Below are 25,158 nucleotides of genomic sequence, written 5' to 3' on the forward strand. Positions count from 1 at the left end.
AATGATACAATTTTCTGGAATTTCTTTAATAAGCATACACAGAATTATGCAATAAAAAGCCTATCTAATCAATGATATACAATTAATAAATAATAGTAATCAGTTAACATTTTTTAGTGTTCCAATAGCGTATCTATCTATCTGCTAAAAATGGTACAGTGGCAGACAAAAAAACTACATCACCTTAAAAAAAGTAACATTTGTAGTGAAACGTATAAGATATTGTTTGATTACATTCATTTTGTTTGTCACAAAGCAAAGGTATTGCATCAGATAATGCTTCTATTGCACCAGACAGTAATTGCAAGGTATTGCATCAGCCATTTCTATAAATACAGCATTGGAAGGGTATACAAACTCATTAGTATCCTGTTTTGCGGAGGTGTAAGTATGGCTCCATATGTTCAGTTGACACCAAGAAAAAAAAAAGGTGTAGCTGTTGCCCTGTCCCAGGAAGGGGATTTTCATGTGTGCTATCACTGATAAAATAGGCTGCCACAAGTCAACAGTATCTTGGGTGCTGAAATTAAAGCGTGAAACCAGTAATGTGAAGGGAACACCTGGATAAGGCTGTAAGAGAGTGACTACGCATTCCCAAGATCGACATTTGAAACGGTTATGCCTTCGTAATCGCCATGCTAGTGCTCCTGATCTAAAACTGGAAGTTGAGATGGCCTCTGGTGTTGAAACAAGTGACGAACTATCCAAAGATGGCTTTCGGAATGTGGTCTGCATGACTATCAGCTCAAGAAGAAGCCTTTCTTGACCCAGCAAATGAGGAAGAAGTGACTTGCTTGGGCTAAAGTGCATATTTCATGGACAAAAGAGGACATGCACCATCATCTTTTCTGGTGAATCGAAATTCAACATGCATAGTGAAGTGAAGGATACATACAAATTAATGGGTGACATGGAAGCCTATGATAGATATAAGTTGGTCTGTAACCAAGTCACAAAGGAGATTAGGCAGGCAAAGGCAGACTACGAAAAATCCTTGGCAAAGGATGCAAAGAAAAACAGAAAAGAGTTCTTTACATATTTAAACTCAAGAAGGAAAGGGATGAATCAGATTGGTCCACTGGATATTGATGGTTCAACAGTTGAGGATCCTGCTCAGGTGGCTAACAATCTAAACGAGTATTTTGCATCTACATTCACGCATGAGGAGTTATTCAGGAAGGAGAATGATGTAGGTAAAGTAAACATTGGCAGTGAGCTGGATGATTTTGTAATAACTGAGAGGAAAGTGGAGGAGAGATTGTTGAGGATAAACATAAAAAAGGCACCTGGGGTGGATGGGATCTATCCAGTTATATTAAAGGAGGCAGCAAAGGAAGTAAGCAATCCCCTAGCCATAATTATGAGAGCTTCTTTGGACTCAGGGGAGGTACCCATAGACTGGAGATGTGCAAATGTAACCCCAATTCACAAAGGAGGACCAAAGGCTGACACAAGTAATTATAGACCTGTTAGTTTAACTTCTGTTCCAGGTAAATTAATGGAGGCACTGGTTAAAGAAGCACTGCAGGATCATCTAGACAAGAATTCAGTTATAGCTGAGACGCAGCATGGTTTTGTTAAGGGCAGGTCTTGCCTGACCAATTTGATTGGATACTATGATGTAGTCACAAAAGAACTGGATGCAGGGAATAACTTTGATATTATATATTTGGATCTTAGAAAGGCTTTTGATATTGTTGCACATGGAAGACTGCTGCACAAATTGGAGCAGTGTGGCATTGGAGGCAAATTGCTGCTATGGATAAGGGGATGGTTGAGTGGCAGAAGACAGAGAGTGGTAATCAATGGACACTGCTGAACGTGGACTAATGTTATTAGTGGAGTTCCTCAGGGTTCAGTGTTGGGTCCGTTGTTGTTTTCGGTGTTTATGAATGATATTGATGATGGGATATCAAGTTTAATGTCCAAGTTTGCAGATGATACAAAGGTTGGCAGGGTTGTTAAGGACACTACTGACGCTATGCTGCTGCAACAGGATCTGGAAAGGTTGAACAGATGGGCTGAGAGGTGGCAAATGAAGTTTAACATTGACAAATGTAAAGTACTACATATGGGAAACAGTAACCCCAGAGCAACTATCAACTCTGCGGTACTACACTGACAGTGGTGGAGAATGAAAAGGACCTGGGGGTAATTATGCAGGCAGATATGAAGTTCTCTGAGCAGTGCAGACGAGCTGCAAGAGTAGCTCATGGTGTCTTGTCAATGATATACAGGAATTTTTCTAGCAGGGATAAGGAGGTGATTATTCTCTTGTATAAGGCAATGGTTAGGCCACATCTTGAGTACTGTATACAGGTCTGGAGGCCTCATTTTAAGAAGGATCTAGAGCTGCTGGAATGGGTACAGAGAAGGGCAACAAGATTAGTGAATGGAACAAATGGTTGCTCTTACGAAGAAAGGCTTAAGTTTTGCAAATTACAGAGTCTGGAGACTAGGCACCGGCGAGGTGATCTGATAGAGGTGTATAAGGCTTTGAATGGTTTGAGCATGCTCAATGTCAATGGGATTCTTCATCTTGCTCAGAATAATCACCTCAGAGGGCATAAATTCAAATTGAGGAAGGACGGATGTCGGATAGATGTGCGGAAATTTGCCTTTGGCCAGCGGGTGGCTGGTTGGTGGAACCGACTTCCATCACTTGTTGTTGAAGTTGATAGCCTAAACAAATTTAAAGCTCAACTGGACAGGTATTTCGAACGAACGGAGGGGTGAAATGGGAGTGGTGTGTGTGTGTTTTTTTTTTTTGGCTGATGCTGAATAAGCTTGCTTTCTTGCATCATATGCCTCTACTAATGCTAATGCTAATGTCAGAAGATGAAAATTGGAGGCATACCATCCCGATTGCATAACACCGAATGTAAAGTTCCCCGCCAGTCAGATGGTCTGGGGATGCATAATAAGCAAAAGGGTGGGTTGAATTAAGTTTATTAATGGAACGGTGAATGCAGAAACCTACACTACTATCTTAGAGGAGAGCTGGAAGCCCATTATTAGGGATCACCACACAGACGTCCACAACTGCATTTTTCAACAGGACTCAGTACCTTGCCACACAGCAAAATTGGTAAGTTTTATGCTATTTAGATTTAATGATGAGTTTTTCTTCTTGTCTCACAAGGCTTAAAATATACTTACATCAATGTTTTCTCTCGTTTTTCTCCCTTAAGGTGCAGTCATGCCTAAGAAATGCTGGCATTACAGTGTTGGACTGGTCTGGGAACAGTCCACATTTGAACCCAATTAAAAATTGCTGGTACATAATGTCATCTAAAATTAATCAGAAGAAGACAAGTAAGATTCAGCTGCAGGAGAGCATTGTAAGGGTGTGGTACCACAAAATTAGGCAACCGTATATCCAGAAGTTGATTAACTCCATGCCAGATCATTGCAAGGCTGTAATTCAGCTCGAGGAGGAACAACAAAATACTGAGGACTTATTTTGCTGATTTACAGTACATAATACTATTACGTTAACTTGTCATTTCAGTTTGTACATGTAAACGTGATAAAATGTATGTTTGGTTGTCATGATTGCCATTTGTACAATTTCTCATATTTCCATTAATTACGCATTTTACCCTTTGGGAAGATATTTATGGCGATTAGGTATATCAGGTCTTTTTATTGGATTTCATTCATAGAGATATATATCCCATCTAACAAATGCATTTTGAACATTTCTGCAGCCCAGAATGCAGCACAAAACACATTATTTGCAAAATTCACAAGTGATGCAGTTTTTTTGTCTGCCACTGTAGATGAGTCATTATCATGTTCAATGATTAAATGAAGTGCTAGTTAATTTGAAACACTTTTTTTCTGAACAATAAAAACTCTGTTAAGAGATAGCTATAATTTAAAACACTGTTACATTACCCTAAATTACCTTTGTAAAGAGCATCACATTCTGGAACCTATACTAGTTCCTTGATTGCATGCACAACTCCTCTTAGTGTTCAGAATATCCAGGAAGCAAGAGAATCCCATAAGAAGGAAGAGAAGGTAACCCCATTAACCCCATCGTTAGCAATAATAGAGTCCAGGTAAAAATTTAAGCAAATGGTTAGTATTTATTTTAAATTCACTCAAAAAGAGTTTCATAAAAAAATTCAATTTGTATTAGTATTCAATTACTATTAAACGTAGAGTCCAGGGAGGCCATAGGCTTTTGCTGTGCCAGCCAACAATAAATAAAAATAATAAACACAATAATTACATAAAAAAATAAAAATAATAAATTAAAAACAACAATAAAAATATACAGAAGACATAAAAAATAAAAGAAAATATATAAAACAGTAGATATGTAAACAGACTATGTGCTTTCTTCCTCAATTAAGTTTAAGGTCAACTAAACCTAATTTTAAGTTCAACTATCCAGTTGACCTTAAAATTTCTCCAAGCTATCAACCATTTGTTCAGTAATCAATAACTTGTCGGCTAAAAGAAAACTTCCTGAAATCCAATCTAACCCTCTTTCCCTTGTAATTTGAATTTATGGCCCCTAGTTCTGAATCATTTATAACAGAGAAAATTTCAACTTCATTCATTTTACTATCTGCCCTTGGAACCTTATAGACATCAATCAGATCCTCCCCTAAAGTGTGCAATTGTGAAGATCTGTAACCCGTGTAAAATATTTCCTCATATGGCTGCCCTTTTGAAGATCACATTCATGCAGGTTGTCCATTTCTGGACCCATTCAAGAAGTTCAGTGTCTTTGTTTAGGCGAGGACTCCACACATGGACAGAGTATTCCAAGTGCTGCCTTACAATTGCGTTACACAACTGGGATTATGACTTTCCTATTTGTAAAGGCTGTCATTGAATATATCATCAATAGGACACCACTGGCTTTTCTGGCTGCCTACCTACAATGCTCAGAGAACTTTGTATCTGCCCATGTCTTAACTCCCAGATCCCTTTCTTTCTCTAGTGATTCAATTCCATTAATATATAAGTTATTTTGGTGTTGCTATTTCCAAGTGTAAGACCTTAAATTTTTCTGCATTAAAAAATAGCTGCAATTTTTCTGCTTGGCATTGATCATTAACCTTCTAATATTTATGTCAAATGCAAATTTTGACATTAAACCCTCTATCCCCCTCAACAATGTCATTTATGAAAATCAGAAACATCAGTGGTCCAAGGATTGATTTTTTTGGGCCACCACTTCTGACATTATACCAATCTGAAGAATATCCATTAATCGCAACCCTCTGTCTCCAGTCCTGCAGGTACCCTGCAAACCAGCTCAGAACTTTGCCCACGATCTGAACATGTCCTGTTCCATTTTACATAATAACCTCTCCTGAGTCAAATGTCTTGCTAAAACTCAAATTACATGATATCAAAATTATTTCCTACATCCAATTCAGAGGTGAGTTACACATGATTTTGTTAACAAAGCCATGATGTCTAACCTTCAGAATTCCATTTCTTTCTAACTCTCTCTGTATTCCACTCTTGATAATTGCATTCACATTTTTTCGATTTTCCCAAACAGTAAAGTCAGACTGAGAGGTCTATAGTTACCCACTTCATTTTTTGAACTGCTGTAATGTATTGGTTATACATTGGTACTTTTCTGGTGCAAAGAATTTCTCTCCCAAGTCCAAAGAAGCTTTTATGATTAACCTTAACGGTTCAATGCAATCTCTAACTAACTCCCTCAAAATTAGAGATATATGTTATCAACTCCAGGAGCATTAAAAATCTGCAGATAAAAGACAGTGATCACAGTGTACTGACATGAAATTTACTTAAAGACATAACTACTGTCAAGGGTAAAGGGAAGAGCTTTTTCTTTCATAAGGGTGACTAAAGAAACTCAGACAGTTTTTTAAATTCTATGCAGTGAGACATACTGATGATGTTGCCAACAGCAAGTTCTAAATGGGAAGCATTCAGGAAAGTAAATATAAAAGTACTAGGCTTTTCATACCAACTAAGAAATACTATTCAAGGCACAGACCAAAATGGATGTCGGATGAACTGATGAGACATGTGGCAGAGAAGAAGACTGCATGGGATGCACATAAGTTATCACATGATACAGAAGTCTACAGTAGATATAAATTAGTGTGTGGGTTGGTCACTCACACACTAGCAAGGCTTTTGTGGATTTATTGGATGATTGTTTTCTACATCAGCATGTTTGGGAGGCAACTAGAGGGAGTAATACTTTTGATCTGATTATCAGTAGTGATTCTTCATGCATCAAGAATCTGCAGATAAAGGTACCACTAGGTGTCAGTGATCACAGTGTGCTGAAGTGGGATTTACTCAAAGAGGTAACTACTCAGGGGTAAAGGGAAGGGTTTTTGCTTTCGTAAAGGTGACTATGGTGGTCTGAGACAGTATTTAAATTCTATATGGTGGGACCAACTGATGATGTTACCAACAGCAAATTCATAATGGGAAGCATTCAAAGAATTTATCTTGGAAGCTACTATACATACCAACTAAGAAATATTGTTCAAGGTTTAGGCCTAAATGGATGTCAGATGAACTAATGATACATGTGGCAGAGAAGAAAAATGCATGGGATACATATAAATTAATGGGTGACATGGAAGCCTATGATAGATATAAGCTGGTCTGTAACTAAGTCACAAAGGAGATTACGCATGCAAAGGCAGATTGTGAGAAATCCTTGGCAAAGGATGCAAAGAAAAACAACAAAGAGTTCTTTACCTATGTAAACTCTAGAAGGAAAGGGATGAATCAGATTGGTCCACTGGATATTGATGGTTCAACTGTTGATGATCCTGCTCAGGTGGCTAACAAACTAAATGAGTATTTTGCATCTACATTCACCCATGAGGAGTTATTCAGGGAGGGGAATACCAGAGGTGAGTTAAACTCTGGCAGTGAGCTGGATGATTTTGTAATAACTGAGAGGAAAGTGGAGGAGAAATTGTTGAAGATAAACATAAAAAAGACACACGGGGTGGACGAGATCTATCCAGTTATATTAAAGGAGGCAGCAAAGGAAGTAAGTAAACCCTTAGCCATAATTATGAGAGCTTCTTTGGACTCAGGGGAGGTACGCATGGACTGGAGATTGCAAATGTGACCCCAATTCACAAAGGTCAAAGGGCAACACAATTAATTACAGACCTGCTAGTTTAACTTCTGTTCCAGGAAAATTAATGGAGGCACTGGTTAAAGAAACATTGCAGGATCATCTAGACAAGACTTCAGTTATAGCTCAGACACAGCTATAACTGAATAGTTTTGTTAAGGGAAAGAATTGACCAAATTTATTGGATACTATGATGTGGGCACAAAGGAACTGGATGCGGGGAATAACTTTGATATCATATATTTGGATCTTAGAAAGGCTTTTGATACTGTTGCATATGGAAGACTGCTGCACAAATTGGAGCAGTGTGGCATTGGAGGCAAATTGCTGCTATGGATAAAGGGATGGTTGAATGGGAGAAGACAGAGTAGTAATCAATGGACGCTGCTCATCGTGGATTAATGTTATTAGTGGAGTCCCTCAGGGTTCAGTATTGGGTCCATTGTTGTTTTCTGTATTTATAAATGATATTGATGATGGTATATCAAGCTTAATGTCCAAGTTCGCAGACGATACGAAGGTTGGCAGGGTTGTTAAGGACACTAATGACAGTACGCTGCTGCAACAGGATCTAGAAAAGTTGAGCAGATGGGCTAAGAGGTGGCAAATGAAGTTTAACATTGACATATGTAAAGTACTACATATGGTAAGCAGCAACCCCAGAGTGACGTATCAACTATGTGGTACTACACTGACAGTGGTAGAGAAAGAGAAGGACCTGGGGGTAATTGTGCAGGCAGATATGAAGTTTTCTGAGCAGTGCAGATGGTCTACAAGAGTAGCTCATAGTGTCTTGTCAATGATATACAGGAATTTTTCTAGCAGGGATAAGCAGGTGATTATCCCCTTATATAGGTCTGGAGGCCTCATTTTAAGAAGGATGTAGAGCTGTTGGAATAAGTACAGAGAAGGGCAGCAAGATTAGTGAATGGAACAAAGGGTTGCTCTTACGAAGAAAGGCTTAAATTTTGCAAATTACAGTGTCTGGAGACTAGGCACCTGCGAGGTGATCTGATTGAGGTGTATAAAGCCTTGAATAGTTTGAGCATGCTCAATGCTGATGGAATTCTTTCTTGCTCAGAATAATCATTTGAGAGGGCATAAATTCAAATTGGGAAAAGACAGATGTAGGATAGATGTGTGGAAGTTTGCCTTTAGCCAGCGGGTGGTTGGTTGGTAGAACAAACTTCCATCCTCTGTTGTGGAAGTTGATAGCCTAAATAAATTTAAGGCTGAACCGGAACAGGTACTTGGAATGAACGGAGGGGTGAAATGGGAGCATGTTTTTTTTTTTTTTTTTTTGGCTGATGCTGCATAAGCTTACTTTCTTGCATCATATGCCTCTACTAATGCTAATGCTAAAAATTTAGTAGGTTTGTACTAAAAAAACTATGGTAAAAAAAACTTACTGAAATCCAGGAGAAAGTAAACTTTTGGTAAACTGTAAGAGATCTCAAATCATTTAGGAAACCAAGAACAGTGGTAGATATGCAATACAAGTGCAATTATGACTTTTTTTAATTTAATAATTTCACAGTAAACTTACCATGAAACTAAGCTTTTATCTTGTAAACTGCAACCCTTATCATCAAGATTTATTTTTTCTGGGTCAATTTTTAAACTTGCTTTAACAGCAACTACTGGCCTTGACCTAAATGGAAAAAGTAGGAATTTAAATAATTTATAAAATTATGCCAATCTAAAATCTGGGAATTTGAAAACCAAAGATAGACAGCTCTTAAATTTACTATAAATCTTACAACAAACATTTTCTATATTGTGAAATCTCATAATATAGGGAGAAAAAAAAAAAAAAACACCTTTCCTGTTTCAAAGTGAAACATGCTTTGATTACTTGGGGAAGTAATCAAAGCATGTTCATTTGAGGGTAAGGAGGACAAATCTTTATTTTTAAAGGAGAGAGAGAGAGAGAGTATAGACATACATACACCTTTTATAGCACTAAATGATTACTGCAATATTTAGCACACTGTTTCTCAACCTATAGAATATTGTTTCGGGCTTATCTCACAACCTCACTAAAAAGGAATGAGTTAGGTTATTCATCCATTGTAAGTTTTCTGTCCAAAGGAAGGGCTTTAATAGTTAAAAAAATGGAAAAAAATTCTAGGACACTTTTACAAACACTCTAAAAATCCCCTCATTCATTTTCTCTTATTCATTCATTTTCCTAAGATAAGGTACAAAAATCAAAAAATTAAAATTATTTACATTTTTTAAGAAAATAATGTATATTTAAGTTAAAAATGACTAAAATTTTTAATAAATTAATTTCTTTTTCATAATTTTTGCTTTGAAATCAATTATGAGTTTTATTTTTTCCCACTTTTTCAATACCTTTATAAATTAGTTTAATTTTTATTTTATTCTATCTGGTAAAAAGACAATTCATTTATGTGAACAATTACTTTTTTTCCCTTTGTCTTGTAATTGTAATTTTTGAAAAAAACAATTTTTTTTCAAATAATTATTTGAAAAAATTATCTTTTTATAAATGGAAATAAAATTCTGAAAGAAATGTGAGCAAGAAAAAAATGAAAGTGAATTTAACACATCTCACCCATATTGCAGAGATTGTAATAAAGTATATCAAAAAGAATATTATAAATTAAAACCACTCAAAAACAGAGAAGGTATTTCATGTGAATGTGAAAGAGAAGTACAAAAATAGTATTTGGAGAAACATAGAAATACAGATTTACATGTAAGAAACTTAAATGGGAAAAATATTTAAAAAATGTGAAAAAGAAAAGCTTATTTCAGAATTTTAAAAATATATCCAAGGTGTGATATTTAGTAAACAGTATGTAAAGAATGTGCAAAAAATTATTTTATTAACAAGTATAATTATGTCATAGATTGTGAATGTGGAATTGACATTCATAAATTAATTAATTGAACATTTATAAATTCATTAATATTCATAAATTAATCATAGAAAATCAGAACAACATGGAACATAGAAAGAAATGCAAGTAAAAATGAATTAATTTTAAAAATGTAAAAAAAAAAATAACTGAATTTTTTTTACTCATTTCACCTATTTTGTAATCTACAAAAATTGGTCACTATGTCAAAAGGTATTTACAGAATGCATAAGAATAAAAAATCTACCAAATATATATAAAAAGAAAAGTATATAAGTCAGCAAAAATAAATGCAAAAAAATTTTCTAAACAGCTAGTTAACAGCCAGTGCTCATTAAATTAAATCTGTTTAATTTAACTTATATTATGCAAACTTATTGTCTTAAAATTTATTTAAAAAATTACACCTACCTCAGGAAGACAGCTCTATCAGAATCATAGGCACCAATTAAGAGATCTAAATGGGAAGAAAAATAATGCATGTTTTCCTGTCTTTTCCAAAAATTCAATGAAACTAATCATCACAACACATCTTTAAGATTTTTGCAGCAATAAATAATTAAAACCAATTTCAGTAAACTGCAAAAAAAAAAAAAAATCCAAAAAAATCTAGAGAATCTATTGAAGGGTGAGTATCAGAACTAAATTTTATTTGATATCAATGAAAACAAGGACTTTTATATATATACAGCAGACTCTCGATTTACCGGGATCGGATTAACTGGGACACTTCAAGACTCCAAATTAAAAAAAATAAATCAACCAGAAATCATAAAATTTAAGTAATAACTAGAATAGGCATAAACAATATTTTGCAAGTCGTAAATAAGCGAAAAGAAGTAGTGTTATAAGTCATTGGGAGATTATTATCTTGCAACCACCACTGTCTTCACACCCTCCGCTCGGAAAAAAAAAAAAAAAAAAAAAAAAAAGAGACCAAATGTTTAGTATGATTTAGTGCGTTGCTTCGATTGTTGTGTTCCTTTGCACTGCAAAAAAGACAAATTTTGTTTCGTTATTTATATCAGGGATGTCGAAATTTTTTTTATAGTAAATATATATATATTTTTTGTTTAGAAATCGTGAAAATTATGGGTAAATGCAAAAGAGTTGTGCTTTCAGTTAAACAAAGACTTGAAATTATTCAAAAGTTTGAAAACAGTGCATCCGTTAATTAAATCTCTAATGAACCATTATAATGTTGGTTGACCAAGCCATACGTGACATTGTAAAAAATAAAGGGAAACTATTCGATTTAAAATTGACATCGCAAAAAATAAAGGGAAGTATCGTATTGGACACACGAGTAGTACATGGTAAGTTTTGTTATCTATCGCCATATTTTTTACGTAGGTTGCTGAACATTTTTCGATAAGAGTATGTCCCCGACTTACGCAACTACGGATTTACGTAAATTTGTTTTCACTCAATTTTTTTTTTTTTAGGTTGTAAAATTTAAAACAACAAAAAAATAATAATAATAAGCAATCAATAATGACGATCACTGCTTGCACAAATTGCACAAGTGAGATCGATCAGAGTAACAAGCAAAAATAAAAGGGAAAGAAGAGAAGGTTCTTACAACAATTATTTATGGTTTTTTTTTTATATGACTGAAGATTTCAGTGAAGGGAACACATATTTCACCATAATAACATAAAAATCCACAGAATTCCAGCTATTGGTATTATCGCAAATGCAATAAGATCGAGTTTACTACCCGTTTATAATAGATTGCGCTAACAGAAACGCCCAATAAAACGGAAAGTGCAAATTGTTTTTATTGTTTTTTGTTGACCTCCAGAAATGTGCTTTAGTAAAATGTGAGCTTGTGAGGGGTGATTGATAGTGAGTTTTCGCCTTAACCATGTGAAGTTCTTTTCAGAAAATTTAATTTTGACTGTTATCATGGTGCCGACTAAGAGAATAAGTGACAGTGCTACTAGTAAATCTACCAAGAAAAAGAAAGCGATAGATTTGGATCAGAAAATTAAACTAAGAATGTATGAAAATGGTCCAACATTAACAAGTATCGTGCTGAATTCAGATTTGTCAATAAGATATATGTTATTAGCCATTCCCAAGTTGCGTAAAACTCGAGGAAGTAAGAAGTCCTGGAACATACCTCTTACGTATGTCGGGGACTTTTGTATTTTTGGATTAACCGGGAAATCGATTATTCAGGATTTGTTTTTTACCATCTATCCCGGAAAATCGAGAGTCTACTGTATATATATATATATATATTTTTTTTTTTAGTCCATTTTATTCAACATAATTTTTGGTGATGTAATGACAGCATTAGATATAGCCTTCTTAAAAAAAAAAAAAAAAAGGCTATATCCAAAATAACAAGATTTCTAAGTGATTTCTAGGTTTCTTTTTATGTTTAAAGGGCACAAAAGGAAGGTGATATTGTTGTACATGTTGGCACTAATGACATTAAGAGTAGGAGACCAGCAAAATTACTTATTCTACTGTCTGTGGTTAGCCAATGCTCTGCCACTGAAAACACAAAACATGCTCTGTCTGTCACTGAAAAAACTGCACTTTGTCAGATAATTTTTAAGTATGAAACCAATTCCACTGTCTGTGGAAGCACTTGATATACAGGGTGTTTCAAAAATGATGGTCAATAATTTAAAGGTGAAAAGTACAAACTAAAATAAGCAAAAAAGTCCCAGTGAACATAGGGGTTGCAAATGAACCGTTTGAGATAATGCACATTTTCTGTTAAGATCCACCACTGACTATGGGAGCACTAGTTTAGCAAAAAGCTGCGAATCCTTTTCTAAGGGTGGTTTTATTAAACATAAGATAATACATTTTTAATTTTTGGTTTCAACACCACAGGATTTTACAGATCTTACATGTTACAGGATGTTACAAAAGGTGTTCAAAATGTTGTTCTTGCATCTGTACACAGCTTTGTCAAAAATCTGTACACAGCTTTGCATCTGTACTCTTCATTGAGTTGAGAATCCTCAGGCATTCCTGGGTCACTTCTGATTTGCTGAAAGGCTCCTTCAACTGTATTAACGTCAGAAGTGTATACCAAGCTTTTTACATGACCCCAGATACAAAAATCCATAGGAATTAAGTCTGGTGATCTGGGAAGCCACATTACAGGCCCACTTCTACCTATCCACTGTTGACCATACCTTCTAGTTAGATATCGAGTCACAACTCGAGCAAAATGTGGCGGTGCACCATCATGCATAAACCACATATTCTGGCATTGCTGAAGTGGAACATTATCATCATCAAGGAAGTCTGGAAAAACATTCTGCAGGTACAGCTCTCCTATTAGCCTGTTTGGCAGAAAGTGTGGTCCAATTAGACAGTCTCCTAGTAGTCCTATCCAAACATTCAATGAGAAATGTTGCGGATGTTGTGACTTGTGAATTGCATTAGGATTTTCATCGGACCAAACGTGACAGCTATGAAAATTAAAAATACCATCACGAGTAAACCCAGATTCGTCAGTGAACAAAATATTGTTTAAAAATTGGGGGTTCAGGACACATTGTTGTTGCATCCACTGGCAGAAGTTCACTCTAGGAGGGTAGTCTGTATTGCTGAGACCTTGTACATGCTGGATATGGTAGGGGTACAGTAATTGGCGATGTAAAATTTGCCACACGCTGCTATGACTCAGTACATGCTCTTGCAGAGCAACCCTTCTTGTTGAAATTCTGGATTTTGTTCTATTCTTTCTAACACCCTTTTGTCAACATCAGGTGTTATGCTTCTGGGTCTACCTGCTCATACTCCATCTGCGAAGTGCCCACGTTCTTTAAGTCATTGATGTACCCTAATGAATGTGCACCTGTTGGGCTGCCTTCGGCAAGGAAATGCTTCTTGGTGCACTGCCATTGACTACCATACATGAAGTGCTTTCCACATACTCTTTGTTGCTGTAACCTCTTTCCACGTTAACTATCCTATGACAAGTACTAGCATGCCTGCTATGTCTCAGAGCATTGAGAGAGAGAGGGGAAAGGGAGAGAATGAGGATAACCTAACCTAAACAAACAAGTCAGTGATGGATCCCAACTAGAAATGTGCAATATCTCGAAAACAATTCACTTAAGGACCCATGTTTGCTAAGCTTTTTTTGCATATTGTAGTCTGTACAGTTCACCTTTAAATTATTGACCATCACTTTTGAAACACCCCGTATATAAGTATGAACACATACACAAAGTGTAATAAAAAAAACAGAGAGATTAAATTCAAATAAGGAAAAATATGGATAAGGAAAATATTATTTTCTTACTTATCTCTCCCAAAATATTCACCAATACTGAATACTCTTGCTACAGCATTCATAAAGACTTGGAAAACTCATTTGCTCTGATGGTATTTAGTTCTAATGTCACCTTCTTCTGGAGCCAAAACTGGAGAGTAAGAGGGTGGCTGAGCACTCAAACCTTCTTGTGTGGCAGAAATGTCTACATGTTGATTGCCGTGTGAGAAGACACATTGTTGCACAACAGAAGCAAACCAGACTGTTCTAAATCTGATGGCATGCACTTGATGCTTCTCACCAACAAACAAGTAGTATTTACTGGTGACAGTCCTTCCTTCTGGAATGAATTATCCCCTTATGATCAATGAATGTAATCAGCATGGTTTCGATAAAAAATTTCTGGAATCATTTTTGGTCTTGGTGAGGTTTGTGATCACCATTCTGTACTTTGTCTTTTGGTCTCAGAGCGGATATCATCTTTTAAGGGCACAAAAGGTGATACAGTTGTACACGTTGGCACTAATGATATTAAGAGTAGGAGACCGGCGGAATTACTTAACAAGTACAGGTCACTTTTGAAAAAAAGCTGTGAATTAGGGTTGAATTTGAAAGTGTCTGCAATTCAGACCAGACATGATAGGAGGGAGTATATGATGAGAGCCCTATCGATCAATTCGGCCCTGGAAAGATTGTGCAAGGCTCAAGGGGTAGAATTTTTTTTCAGCCTGGTCTGTACTTGTTAACAGGAGAGACTGCTTCTACAGGGATGGGATACACTTAAATAGAAAGGGTGCAAGAATGTTTGCTGATGCTATCGAGGCAGTGTTAGGTGGGTCGGAAAACTGCTAGATTGGAGGGATACAAGGACTAATAGATTAACAGTAGCCACTGGCAGAGGTGAAAGTGATTCTTGCACTGCTTCTATTGGAATGAGCAGCAGCTTGGAAAATAAGATGCAGGATATTTCAGAGACTGCTGGGAATCATTGGGGTACAAGTAAACACATGGGTTGTGTTAGGGTAGCTAAGAAAAAGAACAGGAGCATGTATACTTGCGTGTACACCAATGCTAGGAGTTTAGTAAATAAATTTGATGAATTTGAGGTCTTGCTCAAAACATCAAAGGCAGATATTCTGGGGATTTCAGAGACGTGGTGTCACACAGATATAAGGAATGCAGAACTGGAATTTGGGGAGTACAATGTCTACAGAAGGGATAGACAGGATAGGAAGGGAGGAGAGGTTATGCTATTAGTTAAGAAATACATAAAATCCAAGGAAGTGAAGCCAGTCGACATTGCTGGACAGTGCAGTGTCGAGTCAGTTTGGTGTGACATAAGCATTGGGAGATCAAAATTGAAAGTAGGAGTGTGCTATAGGCTTAATGACTCTGATGAGTATAATAAGAAATTGTACAGGGAAATAGAGGGGGCCAGTAAATCAGAGAGTCTTATAATGGGGGATTTTAATTTCCCAGATATTGACTGGAATTTGGGGGCTGGTCGCTCACACACTAGCAAGGCTTTTGTGGATTTATTGGATGATTGTTTTCTACATCAGCATGTTCGGGAGGCAACTAGAAGGAGTAATACTCTTGATTTGATTATCAGTAGTGATTCTTCATACATTAAGAATCTACAGGTAAATGAACCACTAGGTGGCAGTGATCACAGTGTGCTGAAGTGGGATTTACTCAAAGAGGTAACTACCATTAGGGGTAAAGGGAAGGGTTATTGCTTTCGTAAAGGCGACTACGATGGACTGAGACAGTATTTAAATTCTATACAGTGGGACCAACTGATGATGTTACCAACAGCGAATTCAAAATGGGAAGCATTCAAAGAACTTATCTTGGAAGCTACTAGGCTTTACATACCAACTAAGAAATATTGTTCAAGGTTTAGGCCTAAGTGGATGTCAGATGAACTAATGAGACATATGGCACAGAAGAAAAATGCATGAGATACATACAAATTAACACGTGACACAGAAGCCTATGATAGATACAAGTTGATCTGTAACCAAGTTACAAAGGAGGTTAGGCAGGCGAAGGCAGATTATGAGAAATCTTTGGCAAGGGATGCAAAGAAAAACAGCAAAGAGTTCTTTACTTATGTAAACTCTAGAAGGAAGGGGATGAATCAGGTTGGTCCACTTGATATCGATGGGTCAACTGTTGATGATCCTGCTCAGGTGGCTAACAAATTAAATGAATATTTTGCATCGACATTCACACGTGAGGAGTTAGTCAGCGAGGGGAATGCTAGAGGTGTATTCAACTTGGGCAGTATGCTAGAGAATCTTGTAATAACTGAGAGTAAAGTGGAGGAGAAATTGTTGAAGATAAATACAAGAAAGGCACCTGGGGTGGATGGGATCTATCGAGTTATATTAAAGGAGGCAGCAAAGGAAGTAAGCAAACCCTTAGCCATAATTATGAGAGCTTCCTTGGACTCAGGGGAAGTACCCATGGACTGGAGATGTGCAAATGTGACCCCATTTCACAAAGGAGGATCAAAAGGCGACACAAGTAATTATAGACCTGTTAGTTTAACTTCTGTTCCCGGAAAATTAATGGAGGCACTGGTTAAAAAAGCACTGCAGGATCATCTAGACAAGACTTCAGTTATAGCTCAGACACAGCATGGTTTTGTTAAGGGGAAGTCTTGCCTGACCAATTTGATTGGATACTATGATGCAGTCACAAAAGAACTGGATGCAGGGAATAACTTTGATATTATATACTTGGATCTTAGAAAGGCTTTTGATACTGTTGCACATGGAAGACTTCTGCAAAAATTGGAGCAGTGTGGCATTGGAGGCAAATTGCTGCTATGGATAAAGGGGTGGTTGAGGGGGAGAAGACAGAGAGTGGTAATCAATGGACACTGCTCATCGTGGACTAATGTTATTAGTGGAGTCCCTCAGGGTTCAGTATTGGGTCCATTATTGTTTTCTGTATTTATAAATGATACTGATGATGGTATATCAAGCTTAATGTCCAAGTTTGCAGACGATACGAAGGTTGGCAGGGTTGTCAAGGACACTACTGACACTATGCTACTGCAACAGGATCTGGAAAGGTTGAGCAGATGGGCCGAGAGGTGGCAAATGAAGTTTAACATTGACAAATATAAAGTAGTACATATAGGAAACAGCAACTCCAGAGCAACGTATTCAACTCTGTGGTACTACACTGACAGTGGTAGAGAATGAAAGGGACCTGGGGGTGGTTGTGCAGGCAGATATGAAGTTTTCTGAGTAGTGCAGACGGGCTGCAAGAGTAGCTCATGGTGTATTGTCGATGATATATAGGAATTTTTCTAGCAGGGATAAAGAGGTGATTATTCCCTTGTATAAGGCAATGGTCAGGCCACACCTAGAGTACTGTATACAGGTCTGGAGGCCTCATTTCAAGAAGGATGTAGGGATGCTGGAACGAGTACAGAGAAGGGCAACAAGATTGGTGAATGGAACAAAGGGGTGCTCTTATGAAGAAGGGCTTAAGTTTTGCAAATTACAGTGTCTGGAGACTAGGCACCAGCGAGGTGATCTGATTGAGGTGTATAAAGCTTTGAATGGTTTGAGCATGCTCAATGCTGATGGGATTCTTCCTCTTTCTTGCTCAGAAAAATCAGCTGAGAGGGCATAAATTCAAATTTAGGAAAGACAGATGTAGGATAGACGTGAGGAAATTTGCCTTTAGCCAGTGGGTGGTTGGTTGATGGAACAGACTTCCATCCCTTGTCGTGGAAGTTGATAGCCTAAATAAGTTTAAGGCTCAGCTGGACAGGTATTTCGAACGAACAGAGGGGTGAAGTGGAAGTGGTTATTTTTTATTTATTTATTTTTTATTTTTTTATTTTTTTGGCTGATGCTGCATCAGCTTGCTTACTTGCATCAAATGCCTCTACTAATGCTAATGTTAATGCTAAAATGCTAATAATGCCGTTTAGGAAAACAGTTTCACTATCAGCTGTTGGAACAAAATGTTTGAAATCATCTAATCATCCAAGTTTTTCCTCATTGTGAAAACAGTGTGAAATAAACTTTGTGCAAATTTTTCTTTTCCTAAGTTTGTAGTAATTATGAGCTATTTCTTATTCACATTTAACTCATTTGCTAGCATTCTCAGCATTAATTGTGCACTATGTCTGCCAGTTCAGGGCTACAGATCGTTTTCAGTTGTCCACTTTGAGGATCTCTGCTATATACTCTCTGCCCTCTTCAAAATGCTTAAACCATTGAAATGTTTGTGCTCAGGACAGAGCCTCATCACCATAAGCTCTTAGTAACATTTTGTTGTTTCAGTGGGACTTTTCCCCAGCTTTACATAAAACTTGACATTGATCTGTTGTTCCATTAATCGGTTTTTGATGGTGACATTAAACACAGTGTTCAAAGAATGTTTGTACAAAACAGCAACTTAAAGCAAACTGGTTTGGGTTGGCAAGACTGCAGAGTTCACACTTCTATGCTTCTCTAGCACTCTCTCTATATATATTTTTTTAAAATTCAGTCTCATTACTTTTATTCCACACTGTGTATACAGATACTGTCTATAGTACAGTAATTACTGTATATACAAATTTGTATATAATTTACAAATTAGTCTCATTACACAGTACAATCAATGAAAAATGTACAATCATCCTTTTCTTGTTGCATACTGTAGTATATATTCTGAATAAGATTATACTATATTATAAAATGTTCAAACTTTTCTTTGTTCTTCTGCTGATTTTATGAACTATTGATATAATGACCATTTTCTCATTTGCCCAGGGGAGCAGTTTAAAAAGCTTCAACTGTATTTATATTATCTAATTTTCACCTTTTGACAACAGCATAGTTAACAATCAATCATTAATTACCTGAAGACAATACCGGTTACACAAAATTTTCTGTTTTCAGAAACACCATAAGCCCCAACTACTTCAAATGTAAGAGATTGGCGGTAAGATTAATTTATATATCCTACCTGGATATTCGTTGTCATCTAGATCCATTCCACCATCCAGTGAAAATCCAAATGTAGAGAGGCTTGTACCTTGGAAGTCCTCTGATTGAATAACCTAAGTTCAAAAAAAAAAAAAAAAAAAAAAAATTGAATAATTATGACTAAAGTTTTTAAGTAATTTTTTGTTTTCATAAGAAATATTTTTAAACATTAAAAAAGATGCTTATTAAACCATTTACAAGGGAGCTGATTAATCCTTTGTATAAGGCAATGGTCAGGCCACACCTTGAGTACTGCTTGAGTCTGAGGCCTCATTTTAGGAAAGAGTTGCTGGAACAAGTATAGCAAAGGGGAACAAAGGGTTATTCTTACCAAGAAAGGCTTAAGTTCTGCAAATTGCAGTGTCTGAAAACTAGGCACCTTTGAGGTGATCTGATTGAGGTGCATAAGGCCTTGATTTGTTTGAACAAGCTCAATGCTGATGGGATTCTTCCTATTGCTTAGATACGCACCTGAGGGAACATAAATTCAAATTAAGGAAAGACAGTTGTAGAATAGATGTGTGGAAATTAGCCTTTAGCCAGTGGGTGGTTGATTGCTGGAACAAACTTCCATTGGTTGTTGTGGAAGTTGATAGCTTAAATAAATTCAAGGAAAAACTGGACAAACTTTTGGAGTGAATGGATGTGTGAATTTTTTTTTTTTTTTTGGCTGATGCTGTATAAGCTTGCTTTCTTGCATCATATGCCTCTACTAATGCTAATGCTAAAGAGGAAAGAAAAGAAACAACACATGAAAATACTTTTCATATATAAACTGTTAACCTCATTAGTTTTACTTTTACAATGTTGGACCAATTATGAATATACTCCCTATATTTATTTATAAGCATAGTAAATAAATTTGAACACAAAATTTTATTTATTTATTCATTTGTTAAATTAGTTGAAATTGTAAATGTGTATATATCTAATCTGTGTGAGCATTTATTCACTATTAGCAGTGAGAAGCTGTGCTAGTGAAGATTAATTACTATAGAAATTTTTTTAGAAAAAAGTTTTGGCTTAAAAGCAAGTAAAGTCCTTGGGTCAATAGCATTTTACCCAGTAATTCTGAGGATGTCACTGGACTCTGGGTAGACTGCTTTGAATTAGGGGAGCAATAATGTATTGCCATTTCACTGAGACAGTTCTAAGGACAATGTTGGATAAAAAAAATTACCAGTGAGCCTGACTTTAGTGGTAGGGAAATGATTGGAGGAAATGACTAAGATCAATGAGATCTACATAGAAATTGTATTCTCAAGGACATATACAGTAGAGTTTTGTAGAGAGAAAATACTTTAAGTAATATGGATGGCTATTTTGGCATTGCTTATTTAGACTTTGGCAAGGCTTACGCTTTTTAGCTCAGTACAGCACAACAACAGGTCACTGTATAAGCTGGAATATAATGGGGTTCATGAGTAAAACCCTTAAACTGCTCATAGGAGGGCAATAGGACAGGAGACAGAGGGCTGTGATTAACTGTTTCTCTTCAGACTGGGCTAGTGATAGAAGTGGGCCCTTCACCTCAGGGGGGGGTCAGGGATAGATGCATTCGTAAGGAAGCCAATAACTGTTGTTGTTGTTGGCTTCCTTAAATGACAACGACAAAGGGATACAGGGCATATTGCCCAAATTTGCAGATGTGAAGATTGGGAGATTGGTAAGTGACTAGAAATACGCAAATATAAAAAAATACAAAAAATGCAAACAAAAATAATGATTAAAACTTGAAATTTATATCAAACGTAAGGGTACGATGGAAGCACACAGAACATTCTGGGTGCCAACCTCATGGTAAATTTCGGATCATGGACTTGGATACAAAGTTCATGTCTTTTTAATTATTTTTGCTTCATAAAGTGTATTGCCAAAAGTGCTGATTCTTGGAAAAGCATATCATATTACTATTGCTCCTGTTCTAACTACCACTCCACTTTTATTACTACTTATATTGCTATCAGTAAACTTTTGTATCCACAACTTTATTTTTATATACTGTTGTATTCAATATTGAAAAAAAGTCACAAGTTAGGAATAAATTTGAAAGCGTCCGCAATCCTGCCCAGACACGATAGGAGGGAGTATATGATGAGTCTTGTCAATCAATTCAGACCTGGAGAGATTGTGCATGGCTCATGAGGTAGAATTTTTTTCAGTGTGGGAAAGCAAAAATGAGGGTAGGATTTTGTTATAGGTCTAATAATTCTGAGGAGTACAATGAACAATTATAGAGAGAAACAGAGTGGGCCAGTAAATCAGTGTCTTATAATGGGGAATTTTAACTTCCCAGATATTGACTGGAACTTGTGGGTTGGTCACTCTCACATTAGCAAGGCTTTTGTGGATTTATTGAATGATTGTTTTCTACAGCAGCATGTCAGAGAGGCAACCAGATGTAGTTAACACTCTTGATCTGATTATCAGCAGTGATTATTCATGCATTAAAAATTTAAAGATAAAGGAACCACTAGGTGGCAGTGATCACAGTGTACTGATGTGTGATTTACTTAAAGATGTAACTACCATCAGGAGTAAAGGGAAGGGTTTTTGCTTCCGGAAAGGTGACTACAGTGGTCTCAGAGATTTTTTAAATTTCTATACAGTGGGACCAAATGATGAGGTTACCAACAGCAAATTCTAAATCGGAAGCATTCAAGGAAGTAATCTTAGAAGCTACTAGGCTTTTTGTTCCAAATAAGAAATACTGTTCTAGATTTAGGCCCAAATGGATGTCAGATGAACTAATGAGACTCATGGCAGAGAAGAAAAATGCATGGGAATGCATATAAATTATCAGGTGACACAGAAGCCTATGGTAGATATAAGCAAGTCTGTAATCAAGTCACAAAGGAGGTTAGGCAAGTGAAGGCAGATTATGAGAAATCTTTGGCAAAGGATGCAAAGAAAAACAGCAAAGATTCCTTTACTTATATAAACTATAAAAGGAAGGGGATGGATCTGACTGGTCAACTTGATATCAATGGTTTGACTGTAGATAATCATTCTCATATAGTTGCCAAACTAAATGAGTATTTTGCATCTACATTCACACATGAGGAGTTATTCAAGGAGGAGAGAGCCAGATGTTTATCAAACTCCAACAGGGAGTTAAATGATTTTGTAATAACTGAGAGCTTAGTGGAGGAGAAATTGTTGAAGTTAAACATAAGAAAGGCACCTGTGGTGGATGGGATCTATCCAGTTGTATTAAAGGAGGTGGCAAAGGAAGTAAGCAAACTGTTAGCCATAATTATGAGAGCTTCCTTGGTCTCAGAGGTCTCCATAGACTGAAGATGTTCAGATGTGTCCCATGGTGATGGTGCTTTACTTGTTAACAGGAGAGACTGCTTCTACAGGGATGGGATACACTTAAATAGAAAGGGTGCAAGAATATTTGCTGTTGCTATCGTGGCAGTGTTAGGTGCGTCGGAAAACTGCTAGCTTGGGGAGATACAAAACGACTAATAGATTAACAGTAGCCACTGGCAGAGGTGAAAGTGATTCTTGCACTGCTCTATTGGAATGAGCAGCAGCCTGGAAAACAAGATACAGGATATTTCAGAGACAGCTGGACGTCATTGCGGTATAATATTGGTAAGTTTTAAAAATATTCTAAAAGCCACTTAGTGGATTTTTTTAACTCCTCTTATAACTAACAGCAAGAGTATTGATTCTGAAAAGTTTTCATGTTCTTTTTTTAATTTTAAAACTATGCTCATTGTCAATTAAATTAAAGTAAGCGGGATTAATGAAAGCTAAAACTGACCAACATAACATTACCAGTCAATATGAGGTCAATGGCAGTTTTCTGTAGGGTTAAAGGCTTACATCTGATATTCTTGTTAAGTTAGGAAAATGGGGGCAAGTTAATAAAATTTTTACTTATAATTTGTAGTTAAAAGAAGGTAATGTTTTGCTCAGTAAAATAATGCTTCATGAAACTATGACATGCTGTTGATTGCAGTTTGTTGGTTTTTTTTTTTTTTTTTTTTTTTAAGTTGGCGCAGTGGCTTTTGTGGCCATATTGCACCTCTCAAGGTTTTTGTATTTTCTACTCTGATCCAAGCCCGAGGCGGGATTCAAACCCGCGACCTTTGGGTTGCCAGGAAGGCCCTTTACCCACCCGGCTAGCCCGGTTGGTATTTGCTGTCCTGCAGTCATAGCATCGATGGAGATGACTGCGCAAAAATGCTGCAGTGATGCTCCATACATTATTGTATCTGAACAAAGTCCTTAAAAAAAAAAAAAAAAAAAAAAAAAAATCGCCCCATAATATGACATTAAGGAGAAAAGCTGTGCCTTTTAAATTGCCCATTTTAGAAACCAGTATTCAGCAATGAAGATCTGTTTTAGTTCAGTAAGCATGTCTGATGCCCAAATTTCAATGGCAGAGTGGAGTAGCAAATAAATTATAGCACTGACCTGTTAACACTATTTCATTTAATTTGATATAATGATATAATTTTGACATCACATATTTAAACTTCAGTAAAGCTTTTGACACTTTTAGATGAAATACTGCTGTACAAATTGGAGCAGCATGGCATCAGAGCCAAGTTACTGTTAAGGATAAAGAGATGGTTGGGTGGGAGAAGACAGAGGATGGTTATAAATGGACACTGCTCTTCCGGGACTGTTATCAGTGGAATCCCTCAGGATTCAGTGCTAGGCCCCTTAATGTTTATAGTATTTATTAATGATACTGATGAAGACACATCATGCTTACTGTTTAAATTGGAAGATGATACAAAGGTTGGCAGGATGGTTAATAACAGGAATAAAGGCATATTACTGCAGCAAAGATGGGCTCACATCTAGTGAGTATGGGCTTGACACACCTAGGGTCCTGAGCTGGATATCATCTCTTTCTTGGTGATTCCCTTCTACTTCTCTCTCTCTCTAAACTAGCAAAGCAATTAAAGTATCTAGGTATTATCCTGGATGGAAACCTGTCTTTTACACCTCACCTACCTGAGAGAGAATCTAAGGAACTACACAGCACTTGTAGCAAGAGTATCTTGCAGGGACTGGGGACTCAACAGGAAGACTCTGTCCCTGTATTATAAAACAATATTCATTCCAGCGATCACCTATGGATCGCCAATCTGGTTCAGGAAGGCCGGAACTGCGGTCAACAGAAGACTGCTGGACATTTTCCAAAGAAACATATTTCTAACTATAACCAGGGCCTGCAAAACAGTGAGCACCCACGCTCTGCAGGTCTTGGCGGGAGCTCTTCCGCTGGACCTCGAGGTGACTAGATGTGGACTCATGTATTTACTATCTCAGGATATGCCTGCCTTCATCTATGACTTTACCTTGGACCTGACCAACAGCCGGACGACAGAGAAACAATGAATAGTGGCTCACATGTTGAAGGTTTGGCAGCACAGATGGGAGATGTCGCCAAAGGGTCAAGTTACAAGAAGCTTCATACTGACAGCGCAAAAATGTACCGAAAAGTCCCCTCATGGTTCTACCCTGGGCTAAATACAACCTTCCTCCTGATGGGCCACAGCCCATTTAAAGCAAAACTGAATGCATTCGAAATAGAAGAGTCCACATGCACCTGTGGAGAACCTAGATACTGGCAGCATATTATGCACGATTGTGAATACTACGAAGAACACAGAAGTAGACATATAACTGAGATTTAATACTGGATTCAGAAGATGAATGCAAAGCCCCTCAGCCGATTTGCACTTGACGTCTTCAACAGACGACAAACAGAAATAGCCATCCGCAACGAATAGATAACCACAAATAATAAATAAAGGCAAACTGATAATGAACATCAACACAGAGGAAATGATGGCAAAATACTTATGACAAATGGCATAATATGCAGCAGAATAAATGGAGCACCAATACTATTACTGAAACAGCATCGACCTAGGAACA

General features: G+C 36.8%; 1 protein-coding gene across 1 annotated transcript in view; it reads right to left on the minus strand.

Moving 5' to 3' along the window:
• Positions 1 to 25,158, minus strand: part of LOC150090997 (integrin alpha-PS2-like) — a 366,306-nt gene that overhangs the window by 176,028 nt on the left and 165,120 nt on the right. Inside the window, exons 13-15 of the mRNA XM_090381009.1 lie at positions 19,232 to 19,325; positions 10,411 to 10,456; positions 8,658 to 8,762 (exon numbers count right to left, since the gene is read on the minus strand). Coding sequence (XP_090237135.1) covers positions 8,658 to 8,762; positions 10,411 to 10,456; positions 19,232 to 19,325 — 245 coding nt within the window. The remainder of the gene's footprint in view (positions 1 to 8,657; positions 8,763 to 10,410; positions 10,457 to 19,231; positions 19,326 to 25,158) is intronic.

This window comes from Mastigoproctus giganteus, chromosome 1, assembly GCF_048544385.1.
Source record: "Mastigoproctus giganteus isolate SK-2022 chromosome 1, ASM4854438v1, whole genome shotgun sequence".
Classification (NCBI taxonomy): domain Eukaryota; kingdom Metazoa; phylum Arthropoda; class Arachnida; order Uropygi; family Thelyphonidae; genus Mastigoproctus; species Mastigoproctus giganteus.